We start from the raw sequence: 26359 nt of genomic DNA, 5'->3' as shown, positions 1-26359 counted from the left end.
GTAGAGTGCCGTGGCGTCACACGGCTCACAGCAACCTCTAACTCTTGGGCTTACACGATTCTCCTGCCTCAGCCTCCCAAGCAGCTGGGACTACAGGCGCCCGCCACAACACCTGGCTATTTTTTTGTTGCAGTTTGGCCGGGGCTGGGTTTGAACCCGCCACCCTCGGCATATGGGGCCGGCGCCCCACTCACTGAGCCACAGGCGCCGCCCGAGTGTGTAAATTTTTTATTTCAAAAGATTTAAGGGGATGGGCAGTGCCTGTGGCTCAAGGAGTAGGGTGTCGGCCTCATATGCCGGAGTTGGTGGGTTCAAACCCAGCCCTGGCCAAAAAAAGGAATATTTAAGGGAATAACTTTTTTTTTTTTTTTTGGTAGAGACAGAGTCTCACTGTACCGCCCTCGGATAGAGTGCCGTGGCGTCACACGGCTCACAGCAACCTCTAACTCTTGGGCTTACACGATTCTCTTGCCTCAGCCTCCCAAGCAGCTGGGACTACAGGCACCCACCACAACGCCCAGCTATTTTTTTTGTTGTTGTTGCAGTTTGGCCGGGGCTGGGTTTGAACCCGCCACCCTCGGCATATGGGGCCAGCGCCCTACTCACTGAGCCACAGGCGCCACCCAAGGGGATAACTTTTAATGGTACTTAGAATAAAACACAAATTCCTACAAGGCCATTATCATGATCCCTCACTCTCCATTCTGGCAGTTCTCAACCTGTGGGTCGCAACTCCTTTGGGGTTGAACGACCCTTTCACAGGGGTCTCCTAAAACCATCACATAGTGGGTCACCACACCATGAGGAACTGTATTAAAGGGTTGAAGCATTAGGAAGGTTGAGAACCACTGCTCTATTTCATTGTTTTTCCTGCTACTCTATGTAATACTTGCTGAGCTCCAGCCACATTAGCTGCCTTTCTTTCTTTCTTTTTTTTTTTTTTTTTGTTGCAATTTGGCCAGGGCTGGGCTTAACCAGCCACCCTCAGCATATGGGGCCGGCACCCTACTCCCTGAGCCACAGGTGCCGCCCCATTAGCTGTCTTTCATTTCTTTGGTTGTATCAAGTTCTTTCCCACCTTAGGCATTTCATCCATACTGAATGCTCTGACTTGACTTTTTGTCCTTTTCATCTTTCAGCTCTGAGCATGAATATCACCTCTTTTGGTCAGGCATGGTGGCTCACACCTGTAATCCTAGTAATTTGGGAGGCTGAGGCAGGAGGATTGCTTGAGGTAAAGTGTTTGAGACCAGCCTGAGCAAGAGTGAGACCCCATCTCTACAAAAATTGAAAAATTAGCCAGGCATGGTGTTGCATGCCTATAGTACCAGCTACTCAGGAGGATCTCTAGAGCCCAGGAGTGTGAGGTTGCAGTGAGCTCTGATGATGCCACTGCCCTCTAGCCTGAAAACACAGTGAGCCTCTGTCTTGGAGAAACTAAAAAAAAAAAAAACACCTCTTTAGTGAGGCCTTCACTAAAGGCCTAAAATATGTTTTGTTATTTATTTATTTGGAGACAAGAGTCTCAAGCTGTTGCCTTGGATAGAGTGCCGTGGTGTCACAGCTCACAGCAACCTCACGCTCTTGGGCTTAAGCTATTCTCTTGCCTCAGCCTCCCAAGAAGCTGGGACTACACGTTCCCACCACAATGCCCGGCTATTTTGGGGTTGTAGTTGTCATTGTTGTTTGGCAGGCTCAGCCTGGGTTTGAACCCACCAGCTGTGGTGTATGTGGCTGGCACCCTAGCCGCTGAGTGCTGAGCTATAGTGCCGACCCTAAAATATGTTTATTTATTTATTTATTTATTTTTTAGAGACAGAGTCTCATGTTGTTGCCCTTGGTAGAGAGCTGTGGTGTCACAGCTCACAGCAACCTCCAACTTTTGGGCTTAGGCAATTCTCTTGCCTCAGCCTCCCAAATAGCTGGAATTATAGGCGCCTGCCACAACACCTGGCTATTTTTTTTGTTGCAGTTTGGCTGGGTCCAGGTGGCTACTCACTGAGCCACAGGCATCACCCTAAATATGTGTTTGTAAATGTATTTAGGTATGTTTTCTAAAGTTTTCATCTCATCCTACAATTTATTTTTCTTTTAGCACTTTTTCCAGTTTTTGATTTATCAGTTGTTTCTCTTTGAATGAATCCAAAAAGCAGGAACCCAGTGCCTATGTTGACATGCTCAATGCCTAGCACAAACTCAACCTATGGGTCTTGACCCCTTTGGGAGTCCAACGACCCTTTCATAGGGGTTGCCTAAATACATCCTGCATATCAGATATGTACATTACGGTCCATAACAGTAGCAAAATTAGTTATGAATTAGCAAAGAAAATAATTTTATGGTTGGGGGGTCACCACAACATGAGAAACTGTATTAAATGGTCGTGGCATTAGGAAGGTTGAGAACCACTGGCCTAGCACACTGTAGGTACTCAACAAATGTTTACTAAATAAATGAATGTGACCACAGTCAATCATCCATCCTTTTTGCTAACTACTATCTCCCTCAAATTTCGTGCCCCAGTTGTACTGAACTATTTGGGAATAGTTCAACCTTGCTACCTTTTTTGTTCAGAATGTTTTCATTGAGGCTGGTGTATAGTGGCTCATACTGTAATCTTAGCTACTTGGAAGGCTAATGTGGGAGGATCACTGAGGCCAGGAGTTTGAGGCTACTCTAGCAATATAGCAAGACCCCTATGTCTCTCTCCGGCTCTGGCTTGCTCTCTAAATACATACACACAGACACACATACACTGGATTTAGTTACTCAGGAGGCACTGAGGCAGGAGCATCTCTCTCTCTCTGTTTTTTTTTTTTTTGGAGACAGAGTCTCACTTTGTCACCCTTGGTAGAGTGCTATGGCGTCATAGCTCATAGCAACCTCAATCCCTTGGGCTTAAGTGATTCTCTTGCCTCAGCCTCCCAAGTACCTGGGACTATAGGCACCTGCCACTACACCCAGCTATTTTTAGAGATGAGGTCTTGCTCTCCTCAAGCTGGTCTCAAACCCATGAGTTCAGTCAATCCACCCGCCTCAGCCTCCCAGAGTGCTAGGATTATAGGAGTGAGCCACCACACCGGGCCCCATATCTTTTCTCTTTGAAAGAAAGATAACATATTCTTTAGAAGTGCTCTGGTTGGGCTCAGCGCCCATGGCTCAGTGAGTGGAGTGTCAGCCACATACACCATACATCGGAGCTGGCAGGTCCTGGCCCAGGGCCTGCTGAACAATGACAACTTGCAAACAAAAAAATAGCTGGGTGTTGTGGCGGGTGCCTGTAGTCCCAGCTACTCGGGGTGCTGAGGCAAAAGAATCACTTCAGCTCAAGGGATTAAGGTTGTTGTGAGCTATGACTCTATGGTACTCTGCCAAGGGCAATATAGTAAGACTCTGTCTCAGAAAAAAAAAAAAGTAGTCTAGTTGGTGAATGCCAGGTAATGCCCAGGCAGAGGGTAGGTATTCTATTTTCTTTTTTTTTTTGTAGAGACAGAGTCTCACTTTACTGCCCTCGGTAGAGTGCCGTGGCCTCACACAGCTCACAGCAACCTCCAACTCCTGGGCTTAAGTGATTCTCTTGCCTCAGCCTCCCAAGTAGCTGGGACTACAGGTGCCCGCCACAACGCCCGGCTATTTTTTGGTTGCAGTTTGGCCGGGGCCGGGTTTGAACCCGCCACCCTCAGTATATGGGGCCGGCGCCTTACTGACTGAGCCACAGGTGCCGCCTGGTATTCTATTTTCTTTACCACCAGAGGGCACTAATCAGTCAAGTCAATCTCTACCTGCCATTACCAAACAATATAAGAAAGCTTTAGGAGGGGGCAGCACCCGTGGCTCAGAGGGGTAGGGCGCTGGCCCCATATGGTGGAGGTGGTGGGTTCAAACCCACCCCTCGCCAAAAACTGGAAAAAAAAAAAAAAAAAAGAAAGCTTTAGGAAGCTGTTTCTGACAATCATTTTTTTTTGTTTTTTGAGACAGAGTCTCACTTTGTTGCCTTTGACATCATATCTCACAGCAACCTCAAACTCTTGGGCTCAAGCCATTCTCTTGCCTTAACCTCCCAAGTAGCTGGGACTACAAGCACCAGCCACAACGCCCGGCTATTTTTTGGTTGCAGTCGACATTGTTGTTTGGCAGTCCCAGGCTGGGTTCGAAGCCACCAGCCCCAGTGTAATGTGGCCAGTGCCCTAGCTACTGAGCAATAGGTGCCGAGTCATGCCCAGCTAGTTTTTTTGTCATTCTTTTGACAAGAATGTTTTGAGACACTAATATTGCCAAACATGTGGTTTCGGAATCTGTGGTCTTGAGCATCTACTATGTATCTGAGAGAACCTATTAGACAGGGGAGTGGAGGGTAGAGTTCAATTTACCACTGCATGATTACTGATTGTCTTCCTGCCCTTGGCTGTTGTGAGTCTCTGTGAACAATTACTTAGTGTCGTCTTTGTGTCAGGTGGTATGCTGGGTGCTAAGGATCCAGGGATGAATGACACAGTTGCAGCCTACTAATAAACAATGTTTTAGTGGCTAGTATAAAAAGACAAGGAATTCAAGTTCCTCTGACCTGAGAATGAAGGGATCCTTGAGTACAAAATTCATCCTCCTCGCTTAAAGCCATACTCACCATGGATACTAAAAATAAGTATGTTTGAACCCAGGAAGCAGCTTTTGGTCTGGGTACCAGGTATATGTTCCAGTGGGTGAGGCTAGGGATCTATCTTCCTTTGAGTCTGGGTGGGGCTGTGATGAGTTTATGTGGGTGAAATGCTTTGAAGATGAACTTTCTGCCTATTTGACTACTCACAGCCTTGCTATTGAAGGTGTCAACATCGTCTCCCACATTTCCAGGTCAACAATCTTCTTATTAAATTGAGTGGTGGAGGAGGAAAAGACAGATTTAGGCATAAACCAGTATATTGGCTGCGTTGACTAGGATACTCCCTCTCTTCTGAGGGAAGCTCTAATTCCTCCGGTGGTCTCAAGGCCTAGATAGTAAGGTTTGGGGATAGAAAATGATGCTGTAGGGCAGCGCCTGTGGCTCAGTGAGTAAGGTGCCGGCCCCATATACTGAGGGTGGTGGGTTTGAACCCAGCCCTGGCCAATCTACTACAAAAAATAGCCGGGCGTTGTGGCAGGCACCTGTAGTCCCAGCTACTCAGAAGGCTGAGGCAAGAGAATCGCCTAAGCCCAAGAGTTGGAAGTTGCTGTGAGCTGTAACAGCATAGCACTCTACTGAAGGCGACAAAGTGAAACTGTCTCAAAAAAAAAAAAAAAGAAAGAAAGAAAATGATGCCTTTTTTTTTTTTTTTTTTTGAAAATGATGCTTTAAAATATGGAGACTTAAGTCTGGGCATGGTGGCTCACGACTATAATCCTAGCACTCTGGGAGGCCGAGGCAGGTGGATCACCTGTACTCACAGGTTCAAGACCAGCCTGAGCCAGAGTGAGACCTCATCTCTAAAAATAGCTGGGCACTGGGCGGTGCCTATGGCTCAGTCGGTAAGGCGCCGGCCCCATATACCGAGGGTGGCGGGTTCAAACCTGGCCCTGGCCAAACTGTAACCAAAAAATAGCCGGGTGTTGTGGCAGGTGCTTGTAGTCCCAGGTACTTGGGAGGCTGAGATAAGAGAATCGCTTAAGCCCAGGAGTTGGAGGTTGCTGTGAGCTGTGTGAGGCCACGGCACTCTACCGGGGGCCATAAAGTGAGACTCTGTCTCTACCAAAAAAAAAAAAAAAAAAAAAAAAAAATAGCTGGGCACTGTGGCAGGCACCTGTAGTTCCAGCTACTTGGGAGGCTGAAGGCAAGAGAATCTCTTGAGCCCAAGATTTTGATGTATATGCCACAGTACTCTATGAGAGACCACAAAGACTGTCTCAAATAAATAAATAAAATAAAGTAAAATAAAATATGGAGACTTCATCTTTGAGAAAAAGAGGACAAAAAAGTGGGGGTGGGGCTCCTTAAATTTGGATTATGCATAGCAGTTTGCAAAGAATACAGTAAAGACAAAGGGGAGAGGGGAAAGAGTAATTTTACAATAGAGGTACCTGGCACACTACCTCATCCAGGTGATCAAGGTCAACATCAACATTGACAAGTCATGTGCTATTATGTACTCTTGACATGATGTGATGAAAATGGCATTTGCCTCTGTGATCTTCCCCTGAAAAACTCTTAACACCAATCTAATGATAAGATAATCATCACAAATCCCAATTGAGGGACATTCTACAAATTACTTGACTAGAACTTTTTTTTTTGTAAAGACAGTCTCAATTTATCACCCTCAGTAGAGTGCCAAGGCATCACACAACTCACGGCAACCTCCAACTCCTGTGTAAGCCTGGGCGATTCTCTTGCCTCAGCCTCCTGAGTAGCTGGGACTACAGGAGCCCGCCACAATACCCAGCTATTTTTGTTGTTGTTGTTGCAGTTTGGCTGGGGCCGGGTTCAAATCCGCCACCCTCCGTGTATGGGGCCAGCGCCCTACCCACTGAGCCACAGGCGCCACCCTTTTGTTTTCTTTCTTGAAAGTTCTTTTTTTTTTTTTTTTTTGTAGAGACAGAGTCTCACTTTATTGCCCTTGGTAGAGTGCTATGGCATCACAGCTCACAGCAACCTCCAACTCCTGGGCTTAGGTGATTCTCTTGCCTCAGCCTCCCAAGTAGCTGGGACTATAGGCGCCCGCCACAACGCCCGGCTATTTTTTTGTTGCAGTTCAGCCGGGGCAGGGTTTGAACCTACCACCCTCGGTATATGGGGCCGGCGCCCTACCCACTGAGCCACAGGTGCCGCCCTCTTTAAAGTTCTTTTTCTGGGTGGTGCCTGTGGCTCAGTGGGTAGGGCGCCGGCCCCATATACCTAAAGGCGGGGGGTTCAATCCCGGCCCCCACCAAACTTCAATAGCAACAAAATAGCTGGGCGTTGTGGCTGGCGCCTGTAGTGTAGTCCCAGCTACTAGGGAAACTGAGGCAAGAGAATCGCCTAAGCCCAGGAGTTGGAGGTTGCTGTGAGCTGTGTGAGCGATCAAGTGAGACTGTGTCAAAAAAAAAAAAAAAAATGAAGTTCTTTTTCATGGATCATTTTCCATGTGTCAGTCACATGCTAAATGCTGTACACAGATGATCTCATTTAATCATTTCAATTGCTGTGTTAAGTATAATTAATCCCCCTTTACAGAAGCTTATGAAACAGGGAGCGGTCATATAAACGGTGGAGCCAGAGCCAAACCAAGATTCTTCTGATTCCAAAACTGTGTGTGTACAACTCTCATGGAATCCTGACTTTCCTAGGAAATATTTTAGGCAATTATCATATATAGGACATGCCTCGAGACAAGAATACCGTTTTTTGTTTGTTTATTTTTTGAGACAGAGTCTAACTTTTATCACCCTGAGTAGAGTGCCATGGCATTATAGCTCACAAAAACCTCAAACTCCTGGGCTCTCTCAATCCTCTTGCTCAACTTCTCAAGTAGCTGGGACTACAGGTGACTACACAACACCCGGCTATTTTGTTTTTAGGGACAGGGACTCACTCTTGCTCAGGCTGGTCTGGAACTCATGAGGCTCAAGCAATCCACCTGCCTCGGCCTCCCAGAGTGCTAGGTTTACAGGCGTGAGCCACGGTGCCCAGCCTATATTTTTGCTGTCGTTGTTATTTTTGGTTTTGCTCTGTTTCTGCTTAAGGAGTACTGTATTCTAAATTAATGGGACTGAAGACAGTCTCCATGTCTCACTTCGGTCATGATTATCTCAAAAGTCCCTCAGTTCCAGGTTGGACATTCAAGCTGAAAGGACCTATAGGGGTCAAAGTCCAACTACTTTATTTTTACAAATGGATAAACTGAAAGCTAGCCAGAGGACTTGCCCCAAATATTTCAAAGGACTAGGGATCCAGGTTCAGTTTGTGTGTGTGTGCATCTTTTTTTTTTTTTCCAGACAGTCTCACTTTGTCACACCTCGGTAGAGTGATATGGCGTCACAGCTCACAGCAATCTCGGACTCCTGGGCTCAAGCGATTCTCTTGCCTCAGCCTCCCGCGTAGCTGGGACTACAGGCGCCTGTCACAACGCCCAGCTATTTTTTAGAGGCGGGTTCTCGCTCTAGCTTAGGCTGGTGTCAAACCTGTGAGCTCCGGGCAATCCACTCGCCTCGGGCTCCCCGAGAGCCAGGATTAACAGGCGTGAGGCACCGCGCCCGGCCCTAGTTTGTGTTTTGTTTCCTCTTTACTTCCTCTTCATAGTTAACAAGGGAAGCTGGCCTATTTACCTAATTCCAATTTCTCCTCTGGGAAACTGCGCCCACCGCCTTCAAACTCCCCCCAAACCCAGGAATGATTTACTCAATGAGGGTTGGACGGGTAGGAGAGGAGTCTGGAAGGCTAATTGCACCGGTAAGACCCACATTCTCTGCACATCCCGATCAAGCACCTATTAAGAGCAAAGCCTTCAGACTGAGTGTTTCAGGGAGGGGCCTGTAGAGGAACAGGCTTGTCCAAGAATGTCTGCAGAGGCCCTCGGATACTACCTACGCATAGGGAGAAGGCGCCGAGAGGTGTAGGACCTAAGGTCCCTTCCCAGGCAAGCCCTTGGAACTGCAACGTCGAGCCGCACAACCGTCACCTTGGGGCCCAGGAGATCCGAGCGGCTCGCCCTGGGATCCATTGCCGCTTGGCCCTTTAAGGGCGGTGGACATGCGCCGGCGTCACAAAGTTCCGCCACCGCTAGGGCGGGGGGAGAGGAGGCGGGGAAGTGGGAGGAGGAGGAGGTGGAGGGCGAGGCGGGCGGGGGAGGGAGGGGCGCGCGCACGCGCGTCGGACAGCCAGCCGCGGAGTGCTGCCCTCCTCCCGGCGTGCGCCCCTCCTCCCTCGCTCCCTCCTCCGCGGCTCCGTCGCTCCCGCGGCGCGAGGCGCTCTAGCTCTTCTCCTCCTCCGCCGCCGTCGCCCCTCCCCCCGCGCAGCAGCCGCCGCCGCCACTGCCTCGAGACCCCCGCGCGCCGCGCTCCTCCCTCCCTCTCTGGCCCCGCGCGCCCTCCGGCCCCTGCGGCCCCCGAGGAGAACAAGAGGGCGAGCGAGCACGGCGCTCCCGGGCCGGCCCGGCCCCCTCCTTTCACCATCGCCGGCCCTCCGCCGCCTTCCTCCGCTTCCACCTCCTCTCCCCCCCACCAAGTTGAGGCCCCCTCCGGGGGGGGAGGCCCCGGACCAGGAGCGAATTCCCTTAACTCTCTCAACCCCTTCCCCCACCCGGTCGGAGTGTGAGGAGAGGGGCCCGGCCCGGGCCCGCGTCGTGTGTGAGGAGGACCCCGGGCGGGCCCACGGGCCGTCTGGGGCCTGGTCCGGTCCGCCGGCTGTGTAAAGACAGGGGCCCGGAGCGGCCGGGCCCGAGGGCGAGCGGAGGGGAGGGGCCTGGTCCGGCCTGGCCGGTGCGTGAGGACTGGGGCCCCGGCTCGGCGCCGTCACCGCCGCGATGGCCCAGCAGCAGATGACCAGCTCGCAGAAGGCCCTGATGCTCGAGCTGAAATCCCTGCAGGAGGAACCGGTGGAGGGCTTCCGGATCACCCTGGTGGATGAGTCCGACCTCTACAACTGGGAGGTGGCCATCTTCGGACCCCCTAACACCCTCTACGAAGGCGGCTACTTCAAGGTACCCCCACCCCTTCCCGGACCTGGTTTCCTGGGCCGAGGCCTCCGCTCCTCTCCGCTTTGGCTGCTTTTGGTGCCAGGAGCGTGAGCTCCCGTGAATAGAGTGGTCGTCTCTCCTCGGCAGCCTCCTCCCCCATACGTGGAGGCTCGAAGGCCTTGCTTTCCAAGTGCCTTTTCTTTGTCGGGGGGTGTGGGGGCGGGAGCGGGAGGGCAGACCGCTCGGAGAAATAAGAAAGCTTCTTAGGTTGCGGTAGTGGCTACAGGAGGGCTGTCTTTGTTTCCCCAGCTGTGGGAGTATGAGAAGAGAGGTGGTCTGTCTTTCCTTTCTTGTCTTCTCATCAGAACCCTCCCTGCACAGGTTGGAACTGCCCCAGAGGGCAGGGTGACCTGCACTTACTGAATTGGACTTTTGTTTTTTGGGGGGTGGGGGTGGTGGACAGGCATTAGTGTCATTCCAGACACTGCTTAGTGCCTTGACATTTTGGGGATTCGTTGGGCTTCCTGGTTATTTGGTAGTGCCAACTTTGCATTCCAATGGGAGTAGATGGACCCTAGAGATGGTTAAAAAAAAAAGGAAAAAAGGGGAAAAAAGAGTGTCAGCGTGTCCTTTCCATTATCCACTGGAGGGAACTTTATTTTAGCCCTTTTCTGTCCTCATTGTCTATTTACCTCCGTCAGTGGTTCTTTCAAAATGCTCTTTGTCCTCACCCTACCACCAACTTCGCTAGCCTTTTATTCCTACGTGTAGAAATAGCCACAGAGGGTGGAACGTGTCATGTAGGGAGATTGATAGTTTTCCACTTTAGGAAGACAAAATTGAAACCTTTGGCTCAGGTGGTTAATTCTAGCAAATGGGGTCATCTTACAGATGAAAAGTACTATCTGAGGTGGGATGGCTCCTTAGACTGGGACCACAGACACTGTTTCTATTGTTTTCCATGATTTTTGAATAGTGGTTATTATAGAATCCAGTGGTTTTTGTTTTTGTTTTTGAACTCCAAGGTAGCTGACTTGCAGATAATAAGTTTATTGTTTTGTTTTGTTTTTGCTTTGGTGTTTTTGCAGGGAGGAATTACAGATTAAAGATTTGAATATTTTAAATGGTAGGGGTAGAGATAAATGAGTGCCTAGGAATATTTAATTTTTTTTAATTTTCAAAATTAAGTAAAATAGGCCAGTGAGTCAATTTTAGTTGGTTTGAAGGGAGGGGTTAGCTTGGCACAAGTTTTAAGTGAGTATCTTAGTCATGTAGTTGTGATGTGTATTTTTAGGACTACCCAATGACTTAACTCTTTTTTTCTACACTTCTAAAGGTAGAAACCTCAGTTTCAGGCTTGAAATTGGGTCAAATTTGTAGAAAATGGGATTGATAGGAGGATGTTTAATATTTATGCCTGTTATAGTCACTACCTAGTAAAAATAAACTGTTAGGGTTTTATGTAAGAGCAAATACCCTTACCAAGTGTTAAGCTTAATCTTTTGTAGTCAGCATACACTATACTTTTCTGATGCAAATGTTTAAAGTTACTAAGTAAACATACAAATTATTAGTGGCAGACTGGAAAAAGTATTGCTGTGTGTCCACATTGAAGAAAATTTATATGTCAAATATAAATTTTCATTTATAGATCCTGGAAAAATTAGTTGTACGAAATGGAATTTATGTGATAACTTTTTTAGCAAAGCATTATTTAGCAAAGTCTAACTTTAGTGGAATGAAGTTTAATTTCCAAAAGGTATCATTATTTTATTATTATTATTATTATTATTGTTGTAGAGACAGAGTCTCACTTTATTGCCCTCGGTAGAGTGCCGTGGCCTCACACAGCTCACAGCAACCTCCAACTCCTGGGCTTAGGCCATTCTCTTGCCTCAGACCCGATTAGCTGGGACTTTAGGCGCCCACCATAGCACCTGGCTATTTTTTTTTTTTTTTTTTTGTAGAGACAGAGTCTCACTTTATGGCCCTCGGTAGAGTGCCATGGCTTCACACAGCTCACAGAAACCTCCAACTCCTGGGCTTAAGTGATTTCTCTTGCCTCAGTCTCCCAAGTAGCTGGGACTACAGGCGCCCGCCACAACGCCCAGCTATTTTTTGGTTGCAGTTTGGCCGGGGCCGGGTTTGAACCCGCCACCCTTGGTATATGGGGCTGGCGCCTTACCGACTGAGCCACAGGTGCCGCCCCAGCACCTGGCTATTTTTTTGTTGCAGTTTGGCCTGGCCGGGTTTGAACCTGCCACCCTCGGTATATGGGACCGGCGCCCTACCCACTGAGTCACAGGCGCTGCCCTCATTATTTGTTTTAACTAAGATAGTTAAGGTAAATGGATGTTAGAATAATCTCACTCCAAGGTTTGTTTTTTTTAAAGAAAATGTATGTAAAAGAAAATGATGGTTGCAAATTGGAATCTATTTGCCAGAGTAACTGGAAAAGGAGTGTGCAGAATCCTGTTTGGAATAGGTAGTATTGAAAGATTCCCTGTAGTATACACTGACTTAAATTAAATGCTTTTTAACTTCAGCCCTGTTGTAAAAGAATGGTTGAATCACCTATTTCATTGTGTTAGATTTCTTAATTTTTGAGTGTTTTTACTTTAAATTCTGTATGAAAATTCATAAACAGGTTTTATGTTTCAGTCTTGTGTGAGAAGTTTGTTCAGTTGCTTTTTCTTCTACTTTTTCCCTTATTCATTGGAAAAATCAAATTTATGAGCAGTTAGCACTGGGGATAAGTCTAAAACCATTGTTTTTTATTTCACTGCTTTTGTCTTAAAACAAGGCTTTTAGTGTGTTCCACTACAGCTGCAGTTTAAAGTTGGCACAGAGCTTTCCCTACCACTCTTTGTTTTCAAATGTTAGTCCTTGAACATTTAGTATAATTTATTTTCAAGTTAAACTCTTTTCTCTATTTGGGATACTCACTTCTGAAGGCAGTGGGATTGCCAATCATTCTTGAAATATTTTGTAACATAATTTTGTAAGGTAACTTAGTTTTTATTTATTAATCGGTTTCTAACTCTTTTAGAAGTTTAGTTTGAATTAGTTTGCTCCAGAATGTTTTTTTTTTTTTTTTAATTTTTTATTTTTTGTAGAGACAGAGTCTCACTGTACCGCCCTCTGGTAGAGTGCCATGACGTCACACTGCTTACAGCAACCTCTAACTTTTTACATGATTCTCTTGCCTCAGCCTCCCAAGCAGGTGGGACTACAGGCACCCGCCACAACGCCCGGCTATTTTTTTTTTGTTGCAGTTTGGCTAGGGCTGGGTTTGAACCCGCCACCCTCGGCACATGGGGCTGGCACCCTACTCACTGAGCCACAGGCGCCACCCTTCAGAATGTTTTAAAAACCACAGGATCTGCATTGGAGACTTGTGAGACCTGTATTTCACATACACAGAATTTTTTTTGCTTCACCCTGCTTTTGCTTATTTAATACAGTATCTCTAATATGTGGGATTCTTAGCTTTGGAGAGTATGGATGTAAGATGGACAAAGGCAGTTTCTGCCTGTTCTGCTTTTTTTGGCCTTGCTATCTTGTTGTCCAGTTTATTGATCTCATTGATATGCCATCTGAATTTTGTTGTTTCTTTGAATTTTTCCACTACAGGTTCCACTCACAAAGACAAAGTAGGACATGACTTAGAACACAGTGAACAACTCTGAACTTATTTTGGTACTGTGGAGCAAGTCAGGAATTGTATGTTACTTAAAAAATAATTGGTTGGGGCTGGGCAGGGTGGTTCACTCCTGTAATCCCAGCACTTTGGGAGGCTGAGGTGGGTGGATTGCTTGAGCTCAGGAGTTCCAGACTAGCCTGAGCTAGAGGGAGACTCCGTCTCTAAAAATAGCTGGTTGTTGTGGTGGGAGCATGACTACTCCGGAGGCTGAGGCAAGAGAATCACTTGAGCCCAAGAGTTTGAGGTTGCTGTGAGCTATGAAGCGATGGCACTCAACCCCAGGGTAACTGAGTGAGACTCTTGTCTCTAAAAAAAACAAAAAAATTGGTTGGTCAAGGCAACAGTTAATGAAGACTTTTAACAAATTTATTTCCTTTTTATTAAAAGGAACTATCTTTTCAAATATCTTCTGATAAGGATTAATAACTTAGTGTGGGTGTTTTGGTATAGAACCTCCTTGGAACTCCTGCCTTATTTATCTAAAAGCATTGTAGCAGTGAATATATAGAGTCAGAAACAGACAGTGCTTCTTTTATGATACACAAACATAAAAATTTAAGGTATGTAGAAAGCTTTAGGTATTGCAGTTAACATTTTTTTTCTTGAGACAGAGTCTCATTCTGGGTGAGTGCTGTGGTGTCATAGCGCACAGCAACCTCAGAGTCTTGGGCTCAAGCGTGTCTCTTGCCTAAGCTTTCTGAGTAGCTGGGACTATAGGCCCCTGCCATAACGCCCGGCTATTTTTAGAGACTGGGTCTTGCTCTTGCTTAGGCTTGAACTGGTGAACTCAGGCAATCCGCCTACCTCAGCCTACCAGGGTGCTAGGATTACAGGTATGAGCCACCTTGCCAGGCCTGCAATTAAATTTTTGATTTTATTCTGATAGGTGTGTTCCATTTTTAGGCAACTCCAAACTGTTAATTTTAGAAAGTACACATATTTGTTATATACTCAAAGCTTTCCATACCTGGGAACACTTATTTATTAGACTTAACAATAATTTATATCAAAGAAACTCTCCTATAAGTTTTTTGAAATAAGGGAATATGCATGATTTCTTAAGCTTCATTTGTTCAGGAAAAATAATCAGTCTGTTTTCTGCCTTCCATCCCCCTCAAGAAAACCTACACCATACTTAGCCAGCCTGCCTGCCTGGTGATTTTGTTTAGATTATAGTATAATCTATTTTATGGTTTTGTAATTCTTTTTTTTTCTCACTATGTTGCCTTCTCAGACTCCTGGGTTCAAGTGATTCTTTTGCCTCAGCCTCCCAAGTAGCTAGGACTACGGGTGCCCTCTACAATGCCTATTTTTAGAGATGGGTGTGGGGGTGGGGTCTCGCTGTGGCTAAGGCTGGTCTTGAACCTGTGAACTCAGGCAATCCACCCATCTTGGCCTCCCAGGTGCTGGGATTACAGCTGTGAGCCACCACCAACCCGGTTTTTTAATTCTTAATATATAGTTGAAACAGTTCTCTTAAGGAAGTGATTCTTGGTTGGTTGGTTGGTTGTTTTGTTTTGAGACAGTCTCTCACTGTCCTGCCCAGGCTAGAGTGCCGTGGTGTCAGCCCATCTCACAGCAACCTCAAAATCCTGAGTTTCAAGCAGTTTCCCTGCCTCTACCTCCCTACCGAGTAGGAGGGACCACAGATTCATGTCTCAATATGCAGATAATTTTTCTATTTTTAGTAGAGATGGGTTCTTACTCTTGAGCAGGCTGGTCTTGAACTCCTGAGCTCTTGCCTCCACCTCCCAGGGTGCTAGCATAACAGGTGTAAGCCACTGCCCCAGACCAAGAAAGTTATTCTTAATTTTTTTTTTTTTTTTGTAGAGACAGTCTCACTTTATGGCCCTCGGTAGAGTGCCGTGGCCTCACACAGCTCACAGCAACCTCCAACTCCTGGGCCTAAGCGATTGTCTTGCCTCAGCCTCCCAAGTAGCTGGGACCACAGGCGCCCGCCACAACGCCCGGCCCAAGAAAGTTATTCTTAACCTTTTTTTGGATAGAAATACTTTTGAGAAAGTAATGAATTTAAAAAAAAAAAAATGGGCACACATAGACTAATTTGCATATATTTTTAGAGGGTTGACTGATGAGTTAAGAATCTTTAAGGCGGGCGGCGCCTGTGGCTCAGTTGGTAGGGCGCCGGCCCCATATACCGAGGGTGGCGGGTTCGGGTCTGGCCCTGGCCAGACTGCAACCAAAAAAATAAAAAAATAGCCGGGCATTGTGGTGGGCGCCTGTAGTCCCAGCTACTCGGGAGGCTGAGGCAAGAGAATCGCCTAAGCCCAGGAGTTGGAGGTTGCTGTGAGCTGTGTGAGGCCACGGCACTCTACCGAGGGCCGTAGGATGAGACTCTGTCTCTACAAAAAAAAAAAAAAAAAAAAAAGAATCTTTAAGGCCGGGCTGAGGCAGAAGGATTGCTTGGGCTCAGGAGTTTGAGACCAGCCTGAGCAAGAGCCAGACTCTGGCTCTACTAAAAATAGCAAAACTAACCCAGCTTTTTGGCGGTGACTGTAGTTCCAGCTGCTTAGGAGGCTGAGGCAAGAGGATTACTTGAGTCCAAGAGTTTGAGGTTGCTTTGAGCTATGTTGCTATTATGGCACTTTACCCAGGGCAGCAGAGTAGAGTCTGCCTTAAAAAAACCTCTGTTTTAAAGGATTTGGACTGGCAACTGAAAAAGATTTAAATTATAGAAGTAATGTCCCCCTCCCCCATTATTCTGGCAGTTGAATGATAAGCTTTTCAGTTGTTAAAAAAAAAAATTTTTTTTTTTTTAAGAGACAGTCTTACTTCGTGGCCCTTGGTAGAGTGCTGTAATGTTGCAGCTCACAGCAACCTCCAGCTCTTGGGCTTAGGCGATTGTCTTGCCTCAGCCTCCCGAGCAGCTGGACCAAGTTTGAACTTGCCACCTTTGGTATATGGGTCTGCCGCCCATTAAATAATTTTTTATCCTGGGCGGCACCTGTTGCTCAGTGGGTAGGGCACCAGCCGCATATACCAAGGATGGTGGGTTTGAACCCAGCCCCGGCCAAACTGCAACAAAAAAATAGCCGGGCCTGTGGCAGGCGCCTGTAGTCCCAGCTGCTCGGGAGGCTGAGGCAAGAGAATCGCCTAAGCCTAGGAGTTGGAGGTTGCTGTGAGCTGTGTGACGCCATGGCACTCTACTGAGGGCAATAAAGTGAGACTCTGTTGCTACAAAAAAAAATTTTATTCTTTATTTTTTCCTGTTAAAACTTTGAGAATACCTTTCGGGCATTTAGCTGTCACCTTTCCTGGAAGCTGAAGTTGTCTTGAGTGCTGGATGAACTGAGGCAGCATTGTAAATGGAAACAGTTAAGGTCCAAGAATTTTGAACATTAACTGAAGTTTCACTTCTGGTTGTTTGTGAGAGAAATTTTCTTTCTTTCTTTTTTTTTTTTTTTTTGAGACATAGTCTCACTATGTCGCCCTCAGTGCGGTAGTGTCACAGCTCACAGCAACTTCAAACTCTTGGGCTTCAGTGGTTCTCTTGCCTCAGCCTCCTAAGTAGCTGGGACTACAGGCGCCTGCCACAATGCCCGGCTATTTTTTTTTTTTTTTTTTGTAGAGACAGAGTCTCACTGTACTGCTCTTGGGTAGAGTGCCATAACGTTACATGGCTCACAGCAATCTCTAACTCTTGGGCTTACGCGATTCTCTTGCCTCAGCTTCCCAAGCAGCTGGGACTACAGGCGCCCGCCACAACACTATTTTTTTTTTTTCTGGCTATTTTTTGGTTGCAGTTTGGCCAGGGCTGGGTTTGAACCCGCCACCCTCGGCATATGGGGCTGGTGCCCTACTCACTGAGCCACAGGCGCTGCCCGTATTTTTTTTTGTTGTTGTTGTTGTTGTTGTAGTTGTTTAGCAGGCCCCAGGGTGAGTTCGAACCCACCAGCCTCGGTGAATGTGAGCAACGGGCACCAAGCTGAGAGAAATTTTGAAAATGAACATGACACTTTAGTATTTTATAGAATATTCTTTTATCCTATTTACTTGATTCCAAGATGCATAATTTTCTGTTTTTAAGTCATTAAGTGTCTTAGAATCCATAAATTTGTATAATAGCCATCAGCCAAGTGGTACTTGAGACCTAGTTGCGAGAGACCTTTCTATTGAAATCTGTTGATAATTTTAGTAACACCAGCTTCAGTTTCTTAGATTTGATAAGGTAAGGATTATTTCTTCCAGGAACGAAGGATTTGGGCCCTGATTAATACTTGACAGCATGTTGATTCCCCTTTAGATTTGTTGTTAGGAAATAGTATTTATTGAGCACTCATTAAAGGCAAAACACTTGCACGAAAATCACTCCCTTGTAGGTATTAAGGAAATATTTGATGACATTGATCACCTTGTAGATATTAAGGAAAGATATGAGGACATTGATCACCTTAAGAGCTTTTATGAATGATATTTGTAAAAATCTCTGCAAAGACTTTAAAATACAGAAATGTCAGGTGTAGGCATTATTAATGCAATTGTAAATGGTAATTCAAAGCAAAGCTTTGAGCCGGAGGAGGTGGCTGACACCTCTAACCCTAGCACTCTGGGAGGTGGAGGCTAGTGGATTGCCTGAGCTCATGGTTCGTTCGAGATCTGCCTGAGCCAGAGTGAGACACACACCCCTCCCCCCTTCTAAAAATAGCTGGGTGTTGCGGCTACTTGGGAGGCTGAGGCAAGAGAATCGCTTAAGCCCAAGCATTTCAGGTTTCTGTGAGCTGTGAGCTGTACTCTCTACCAAGGGTGACAGAGTAAGACTATCTCTTAAAAGAAAGGAATAAATAAAGTAAAATAAAAGCAAAGCTTTTAAAGCATATGTGAATGTAACCACTATTCATCATGATAAACTGTTCTTTTCAGACCTGAATGCCCTGCTCCTTAGACCTCTTGCCATAAAATGTTCTTTTCCATCTTTCCAACTTAGTATTAGCGGTTTTAGTGTAAGGTTCCAGAAGAACCTGTCTATTGAGGATAGGTGAGATGAAGGAGGCTACCCAAGAAACTGGTCCACTTTGCTAATCTAGTTATAGGCAAATAGCAATGAGAAAGAGTTTTATTTATTTATTTATTTTTGGTTATTGGCCGGGGCTGGGTTTGAACCCACCACCTCTGGCATATGGGACCGGCGCCCTACTCCTTGAGCCACAGGCGCCGCCCGAGAAAGAGTTTTAAATCAGGGTTTAGGGCTACAGAACTTTTAACTTGAAGGTTCAATTCTTTTATATTCTTGAACTTCTTTTGAACTGTTTCACATATAACTACCTAGTTGTCTGAGTACGATTTAGCCTCTTGGTTGTGTTCTGTCAACACAGGACTAATTTATTTCAATTTTATTCAGTGAGAAATTTTTCAGAGATTATGCTTATATATCTCTAAGTGATCTGATAGTGCAATGATACACGTAGGCTGGGTGTGGTGGCTCATGACTGTAATCCTAACACTGAGAGAATGAGGCAGGAGGATCCTTTGAGCTCAGGAGTTCAAGATCAGTCTAAGCAAAGGTGAGACCCTGTCTCTACTAAAAATAGAAAAATTAGCAGGTGTTTGGGTGGGTGCCTGTAGTCTCATGTAATGGGGGCGGGGGGGGGGGAGCATGCTGGGGCTGAAGGATTGCTTGAGCCCAGGAGTTTGAGGTTGCTGCAAGCTAGGCTGACTCCTCCATGGTCCACCAGTCTGGGGCAACAGAGGAAGAGTTTGTCTCAACAACAACAAAAAGAAATGATACATGAAGATACTAAATTGAAGAGGTAAATTTAGTTCACATTGCCAAGGTTTTCTTTCTTTCTTTCTTTCTTTCTTTCTTCTTCTTCTTCTTTTTTCCCAATTTTTGGCCAGGGCCCGGTTTGAACCCGCCACCTCCAGTATATGGGGCCGGCGTCCTACTCCTTTGAGCCACAGGCGCTGCCTTTTTTTTTTTTTTTTTTTTTAAAGCAAGGACTTTCCTAACGGGAAGAGGTTGCCAATGTTTGATATTACTTAAAAGATCTGCCATCTGAGCATTAGAAAATTTAAATGTTGGAATATGTATTTTTTTGTGTGTGCTTTTTAAAAAAAATTTATTGTGTGGAATATGTATTTAAGATGGAAAGTGAATAGTCTATTTTAAACACTTTGATTTGTTTTGGTAATAAGTATGTAAAAATATTTTGGTTATTTTATTATTTTTTTTTTATAACTTTATTTTTTTTGTGTGTGTGTGTGTGTGTGTGGTTTTTTGGCCAGAGCTGGGTTTGAACCCGCCACCTCCGGCATATGGGACCAGCGCCCTACGCCTTGAGCCACAGGCGCCACCGGTTATTTTATTTTTTAAAGACAGAGTCTCACTCTGTTGCCTGCTGGTAGAGTGCTATGGTGTCATAGTTCACAGCAACCTCAAACTCTTGGGCTCAGACAGTTCTCGTGCCTCAGCCTCCCAAGTAGCTGGAACTACAGGCACCCACCACAGCACTCGGCTATTTTTAGGGTCTCACTCAGGCTGGTCTTGAACCTGTGAGCTCAGGCAGTCCACCTGCCTCGGCCTCCCGGATTGTTAGGGTTACTGGCGTGAGCCACCATGCCCGTCCTAATATTTTGGTTATCGTCTTAGCTTAGGCTGCTATGTGTATAACAAATTATAGACTGGGTGACTTATAAACAAAAGAACATTATTATTCAAAGCTTTCAAGGCAGGAGGTCAGAGATTGGGGCAATAGCTTGGTTGGGGTCTGGTGAGGGCCCTCTTATGGATTGCAAATAACTTCCTTGGAAAAAAAAGGGATATATAGTTGTCTTCCTAATCTTACAAGTACGCTAATGCTGTGAGGAGGCTTTACCCTCATGACCTAATTACCTCCCAAAAGGAAGGCATCCAATGGGGGGGGGGGTGAGAGCTTCAACATATGAATGGGGGGGGCACAAACATACAGTTCATAACAGTTAGAATACAAATAATAAGTTAAATTGCCGTTGTGAATTTATTGGCAAGGTAAATAAAATGAGCACTTAAAACATGCTAAAACCGTGGATGCTATATCTGATGGTTATGCTTTATAGAGAATATTTTATGTAATGCTCCGTGAGGTGGTTATTTTTACTCTTATTTTATATTTATTTATTTTTAGAGACAGAGTCTCACTTTATTGCCTTTGGTAGAGTGCGTGGCATCACAGCTCACAGCAGCCTCCAACTCCTGGGCTTAGGCGTGTCTCTAGCCTCAGCTTCCTGAGTAGCTGGGACTACAGGCGCCGCCGGAACACCTGGCTATTTTTTTGTTGCCATTTGGCCGGGGCCATGTTTGAACCTGCCACGGTATATGGGGCCCGTGTCCTTACCCACCTAACCACAGGCACCCCCCTATTTTTACTTTCTATTTTTGAGACCGAGTCTCACTCTATTGCCCTTGGTAGAGTACGGTGGTGTCATAACTCACAGCAACCTCAAACTCTTGGGCTCAAGTAATCCTCTTGTCTCAGCCTCTTGAGTAGCTGGGACTACAGGCGACTGCCACAACACTTCGCTTTTTTTTTTTTTTTGAGACAGACTCTCCCTTTGTCACCCTCAGTAGAGTGCTGTGGCGTCACGGCTCACAGCAACCTCCAGCTCTTGGGCTTAAGTGATTCTCTTGCCTCAGCCTCCCTAGCTTAGGACTACAGGCGCCCGCCACAATGCCCGGCTATTTTTTGGTTATAGTTGTCATTGTTTGGCAGGCCCTGGCTGGATTTGAACCCTCCAGCTCCAATGTATGTGGCTGGTGCCCTAGCTGCCCAGGCACCGAGCCAGCACCTGGCTATTTTTTAGAGACAGGGTCCCCCTCTTGCTCAGACTTGGTCTCAAAATCCTGAGCTGAGGTGGTCCATCCACCTCGGCCTCCCAGAGTGGTAGGATTACAGGTGTGAGCCACTGCACCTGGCCTCTCACTTTGTGTTTAGGGAATTCCTTTAGCTTGCCCTTGCGTCTTCAGCTGGAAAAATTGTACAGGTAATATCAAGTTGTTAAACCAGACTCTTGAGTTTAAAGCCAGTGCTATTAACTGAGATCTTTGACAAGTTAGGATATTTGAAGTTATAAAAGTGAAGCTTTAGGCTGGGCTTGGTGGCTCACCCCTATAGTCCCAGTACTCTGGGAGGCTGAGGCGGATGGATTGTCTGAGCTCATGGGTTTGAGATCAGCCTGAGCCCAAGCGAGACCCTGTCTCTAAAAAAATAGTTGGGTGTTGTGGCGGGGACCTGTAGCCCCAGCTACTTGGGAGGCTGAGGCAAGAGAATTGTTTGAGCCCAAGTATCTGAGGTTGCTGTGAGCTATGATGCTATTGCACTCTACCAGCGGACGACAAAGCGAGACTCTGTCTCAAAAAGAAAACCAAAAAACCCCAAGAAGTGGAGGTTTAAGAAAACGAGATTTAGGCCAGGCGCCACTAGATTACATGTCTAGCACTATGGGAGCCTGAGGCAGGTGGATTGCCTGAGCTCACAAGTTCAAGACCAGCTTCAGCAAGAGTGAGACCCCCGACTCTAAAAATAGCCAGGCATTGTGGTAGGCGCCTGTAGTCCCAGCTACTCAGGAGGCTGAGGCAAGAGAAATGCCTGAGCCTTAGAAGTTGAAGTTGCTGTGAGCTGTGATGCCACCCCACTCTATAGAGGGAGGCAAAGTGAGACTCTGCCTCATAAAAACAAACGAAAAAAACAACTGATTTGTGGAGTGTTTAATAAAGAACTTTTAAATTTTACTTAAGTTAAAAAAAACAAATTTTTTAAATTTTACTTAAAGTCACAGGATAATTATTTGCCCCTTCAAATTATAGAGATGTCCTCAGTTCCTGTCTCTTAAATGCACTAGAAGCTGGACATTTCAAAAATCTTGAAATGGGAAAAATATTTAAAAAATCTTGACTACTTGAATAAGAGAATGAGAAATCGGGCGGCGCCTGTGGCTCAAGGAGTAGGGCGCTGGTCCCATGTGCCTGAGGTGGCAGGTTCAAACGTAGCCCCGGCCAAAAAAAAAAAGAGAGAGAGAATGAGAAATCAAATTACAGAAGGATTATTTTTATTAGCAAATTGATTTCTTTTTTATTTATTTAATTAATTTATTTGTTTGAGACAGAGTCTCTCTTTGTTGCTCTGGGTAGAGTGCCATGGCATCACAGCGCCCAGCAACCTCAGACCCTTGGGCTCAAGCGATCCTCTTACCTCAGCCTACCAAGTAGAGACTACAGGCGCCTGGCTATTTTTAGAGATGGAGTCTTGCTTTTACTCAGGGTGGTTTCTTAACTCCTGAGCTCAAGCATTCCACCTGCCTTGGCCTCCCAGAGTGCTAGGATTACAGGTGTGAGCCACCACTCCCAGCCCTCCTTTTTATTTTTCTTTTTAAGACAGAGTCTCACTCTGCTGTCCCGGCTAGAAGGCCATGGCATCAGCTGAGCTCATAGCAGCCTCCCAAACTTCTGAGTTCAGGGCCGGGTGTGGGGCTCATAGCTGTAATTCTACCACTCTGGGAAGCTGAAGTGGGTGGATTGCTTTTGAGGTCAGGAGTTTGAGACCAGGCTGAGCAAGAGTGAGACCCTGTCTCTAAAAAAAAATAGCCAGGCATTGTGGTTGGTACCTGTAGTCCCAGCTACTTATGAGGCTGAGACAGAGGATCACTTGTGTCTTGGCGCTGGTACTCAGTGGTTAGGGTGCCAGCCACATGTGCCAGAGCTGGTGGGTTCGAACCTGGCCTAAGCCTGCTAAACAAACAAAGAAAAAATAGCCAGTGTTGTGGCAGGTGCATGTAGTCCCAGCTGTAAGGGATGCTGAAGCAAGAGAATCGCTTGAGCCCATGAGTTTGAGGTTGCTGCGAGCTGTGATGCCAGCCACTCTACTGAGGGTGACATAGTGAGACTCTGTCTCAAAAACCAAAAAATACTCCTGAGTTACAGAGATCCTTCTGCCTCAGCAGAATAGTCCCAGAATAGCTGGGACTACAGATGCCTGCTACGATACCCTGCTAATTTTTCTATTTGTAGTAGAGATGGGGGTCTTGTTCTTGCTCAAGCTGGTCTTGAACTCTTGAGTTTAAGGGATCCTCCCACCTCTGTCTTCCAAAGAGGTAGGATTACAGGTGTGAGCCACTTCATTAAGCCCAGCAAATTGATATAATAGCAAATTTCCTGTTACTTTAAGGGGAAAATGGCATGGTGTAAGTTAGTGTTGAGAAGTATAAGTCTAAGGAGTTGGTTTTGGGATTTGAAAGTGAAAGGTTGTTAATAGCCGGGCGTTGTGGCGGGTGCCTGTAGTCCCAGCTACTCGGGAGACTGAGGCAGGAGAATCGCTTAAGCCCAGGAGTTGGAGGTTGCTGTGAGCTGTGTGAGGCCACGGTACTCTACCGAGGGCCATAAAGTGAGACTCTGTCTCTACAAAAAAAAAAAAAAAAAGAAAGCGAAAGGTTGTTAAAGGGAGTTACATTTCACAGTATAATATTGTTTATGCTTCTAAAATAGTAATGCTTTGGCTAGGCCCAGTGGCTCATGCCTTTAATTCTGGTACTCTGGAAGGCCAAAGTGGGAGAATCCTTTGATCTCAGGAGTTCAAATCAGTTTGAGTAAGAATAAGACCTCATCTCTACTAAAAATAGAAAAATTAGCCAGGCATTGTGGTTGGCACCTGTACCCCCAGCAACTTGGGAGGCTGAGGCAAGAGACAGCTTGAGGCTCTGTCTCAAAATAAATAAAGAAAGAAAGAAAGAAAGAAAGAAAAATATGAAAATTCTGGCTCAGTGCCTATAGCTCAGTGGTTACGGTGCCAGCCACATACACCAGGGCTGGTGTATTGAAGCCCCAGCCAGGCCTGCTAAACAATGATAACTACAATTAAAAAAAAAAAGTAGCCAGTGTTGTGGGCGCCTGTAGTCCCAGCTACTTTGGGAGGCTGAGGCAAGAGAATTGTTTAAGCCCAAGAGTTGGAGGTTGCTGTGAGCTGTGATGCCATTGCACTCTACTGAGGGTGACATAGTAAGACTCTGTCTCAAAAAAAAAAAAAAAAAGAAAGAAAATTCTGTAGAACTTGCATTAAGATTTAAGTAATCATGTGTTAATAGGGCCTTATAATAGAAAGAGTGCATCCAGAGTTATGAATTGATAAGCTTCCATGTTTTTCATGTAAATATTTTTTCCTGAAGTTGCTGGTATTAGTATCTTGTGGCTTTAAGTTATGTACAGAGAGATTCTCTAAATAAAAACAGTGCAAGTAAGTGGTAAACTGGAGAAAGGTTACATGAGGATCTGTAAGTATTTTATTAAGGAAATAGATCATTTCTTGTTTTTTTTTTTTCTCTATTGTGGCCGTACTCAGTGTGTATGTTTTGTTTTATAATTCATGGGGAAGAAAACAAAGTGTGAGTTAATGGAAATTCTTAGATGAGAGCTCTTCGAAAAAGAGCTTTAGTATAATTCAAAACAGTGATAACCAAAGCTCTTGGTGATTGCTTGAGCTCAGAAGTTCGAGACCAGCCTGAGCCAAGAGAGAGACCCCACCTCTAAAAAAAGAAATTAGCCAGGCATTGTGGTGGGTGCCTGTAGTCCCAGCTACTTGGGACACTGAGGCAAGAGAATCACTTGAGCCCAAGAGTTTGAGGATGCTGTGAGCAATAATACCATAGCACTCTACCAAGGGGTGACAAAGTGATACTCTGTCTTCAAAAAAACAAAAAAAAGTGATAATTTTTTTTTTTTTTTTTAAACAGGAGTCACAGTCTATCACCCTGGGTAGAGTTCCGTGGTGTCATCATAGCTTACAGCAACCTCAAACTCTTGGTCTCATACAGTCCTCTTGCCTCAGCCTCCTGAGTAGCTGGGACTATAGGCACCCACCATGTATTTTTAGTAGAGGTAAGTTGAATTCTTGCTCAGGCTGGTCTTGAACTTCAAAACTCAAGCAATCTGTCTCGGCACCTGTGGCCTGAGCAGGCGGGTTTGAATCCAGCCCGGGCCCGCCAAACAACAATGATGGCTGCAACCAAAAAATAGCCTGGTGTTGTAGCAGGCGCCTGTAGTCCCAGCTGCTTGGGAGGCAGAAGCAGGGGAATCGCTTGAGCCCAGGAGTTGGAGGTTGCTGTGAGCTGTAATGGCATAGCACTCTACCCCAAAAAAAAAAAAAAAACAACCTCAAGCAATCCACCTACCTTGGCCTCCCGAATGCCTCCTTTCCTTTTTTTGAAATTCTGTGTATAATTTTAAGGAATTACTGATGCCTGAATTTTCTCTATAGACCTCAGATTATTTGCCTCCTGTCTAGAATATAGAGGTAGACTAGTGATGAAATATTTAGATTTCTCAGTTCTTCAGTTGTGCTGTCAGTTTTGGGGGTTGAATTTTGGGGGTTTCCATTAAATTTTATCTAGTTGTTAGGTTGCCTCAATTAGGTCTAATGTTCTTGGTGACTGAAGTTTAGTTAAAAATTAATTACTATTGAAATTGTGGTTATAGGCGGCACCTGTGGCTCAGTGAGTAGGGCGCCAGCCCCATATGCCGAGGGTGGCGGGTTCAAACCCGGCCCCGGCCAAACTGCAACAAAAAAAAAATAGCCGGGCGTTGTGGCGGGCGCCTGTAGTCCCAGCTGCTCGGGAGGCTGAGGCAAGAGAATCGTGTAAGCCCAAGAGTTAGAGGTTGCTGTGAGCCGTGTGACGCCACGGCACTCTACCCGAGGGCGGTACAGTGAGACTCTGTCTCTACAAAAAAAAAAAAAAAAAGAAATTGTGGTTATATAGTTAATATAGAAAATTACGATCTTTCTTTCTATAGGGCAGTGGTTCTCAACTTTCCTAATGCCGTGACCCTTTGATATAGTTTCTCATGTTGTGGTGACCCCCCAACCATAAAATTATTTTCGTTGCTACTTCAGTTGGGGGTCACCACAACATGAGGAACTGTATTTTTTTTTTTTTGTGGTTTTTGGCCGGGGCTGGGTTTGAACCCGCCACCTCTGGCATATGGGACCAGCGCCCTACTCCTTGAGCCATAGGCACCGCCCGAGGAACTGTATTAAAGGGTCACGGCATTAGGAAG

The 26359-nt window shown here is 45.9% G+C and overlaps 1 protein-coding gene across 2 annotated transcripts in view; it reads left to right on the top strand.

The window, feature by feature from the left end:
- Positions 1 to 8879: 8879 nt before the first annotated feature.
- UBE2R2 (ubiquitin conjugating enzyme E2 R2) overlaps positions 8880 to 26359 on the top strand; it is a 115055-nt gene continuing 97575 nt past the window's right edge. Inside the window, exon 1 of one of the 2 annotated variants that reach the window (XM_053570580.1) lies at positions 8880 to 9644. In XM_053570580.1, coding sequence (XP_053426555.1) covers positions 9468 to 9644 — 177 coding nt within the window. In that variant the 5' untranslated portion in view covers positions 8880 to 9467. The remainder of the gene's footprint in view (positions 9645 to 26359) is intronic. The other variant, XM_053570571.1, reaches the window with a different exon arrangement.

The sequence above is a fragment of the Nycticebus coucang genome, chromosome 2, assembly GCF_027406575.1.
Source record: "Nycticebus coucang isolate mNycCou1 chromosome 2, mNycCou1.pri, whole genome shotgun sequence".
Taxonomy (NCBI): domain Eukaryota; kingdom Metazoa; phylum Chordata; class Mammalia; order Primates; family Lorisidae; genus Nycticebus; species Nycticebus coucang.
Note: the sequence above shows the minus strand (reverse complement) of the source record. Positions and strands in the feature narration are given on the sequence as shown.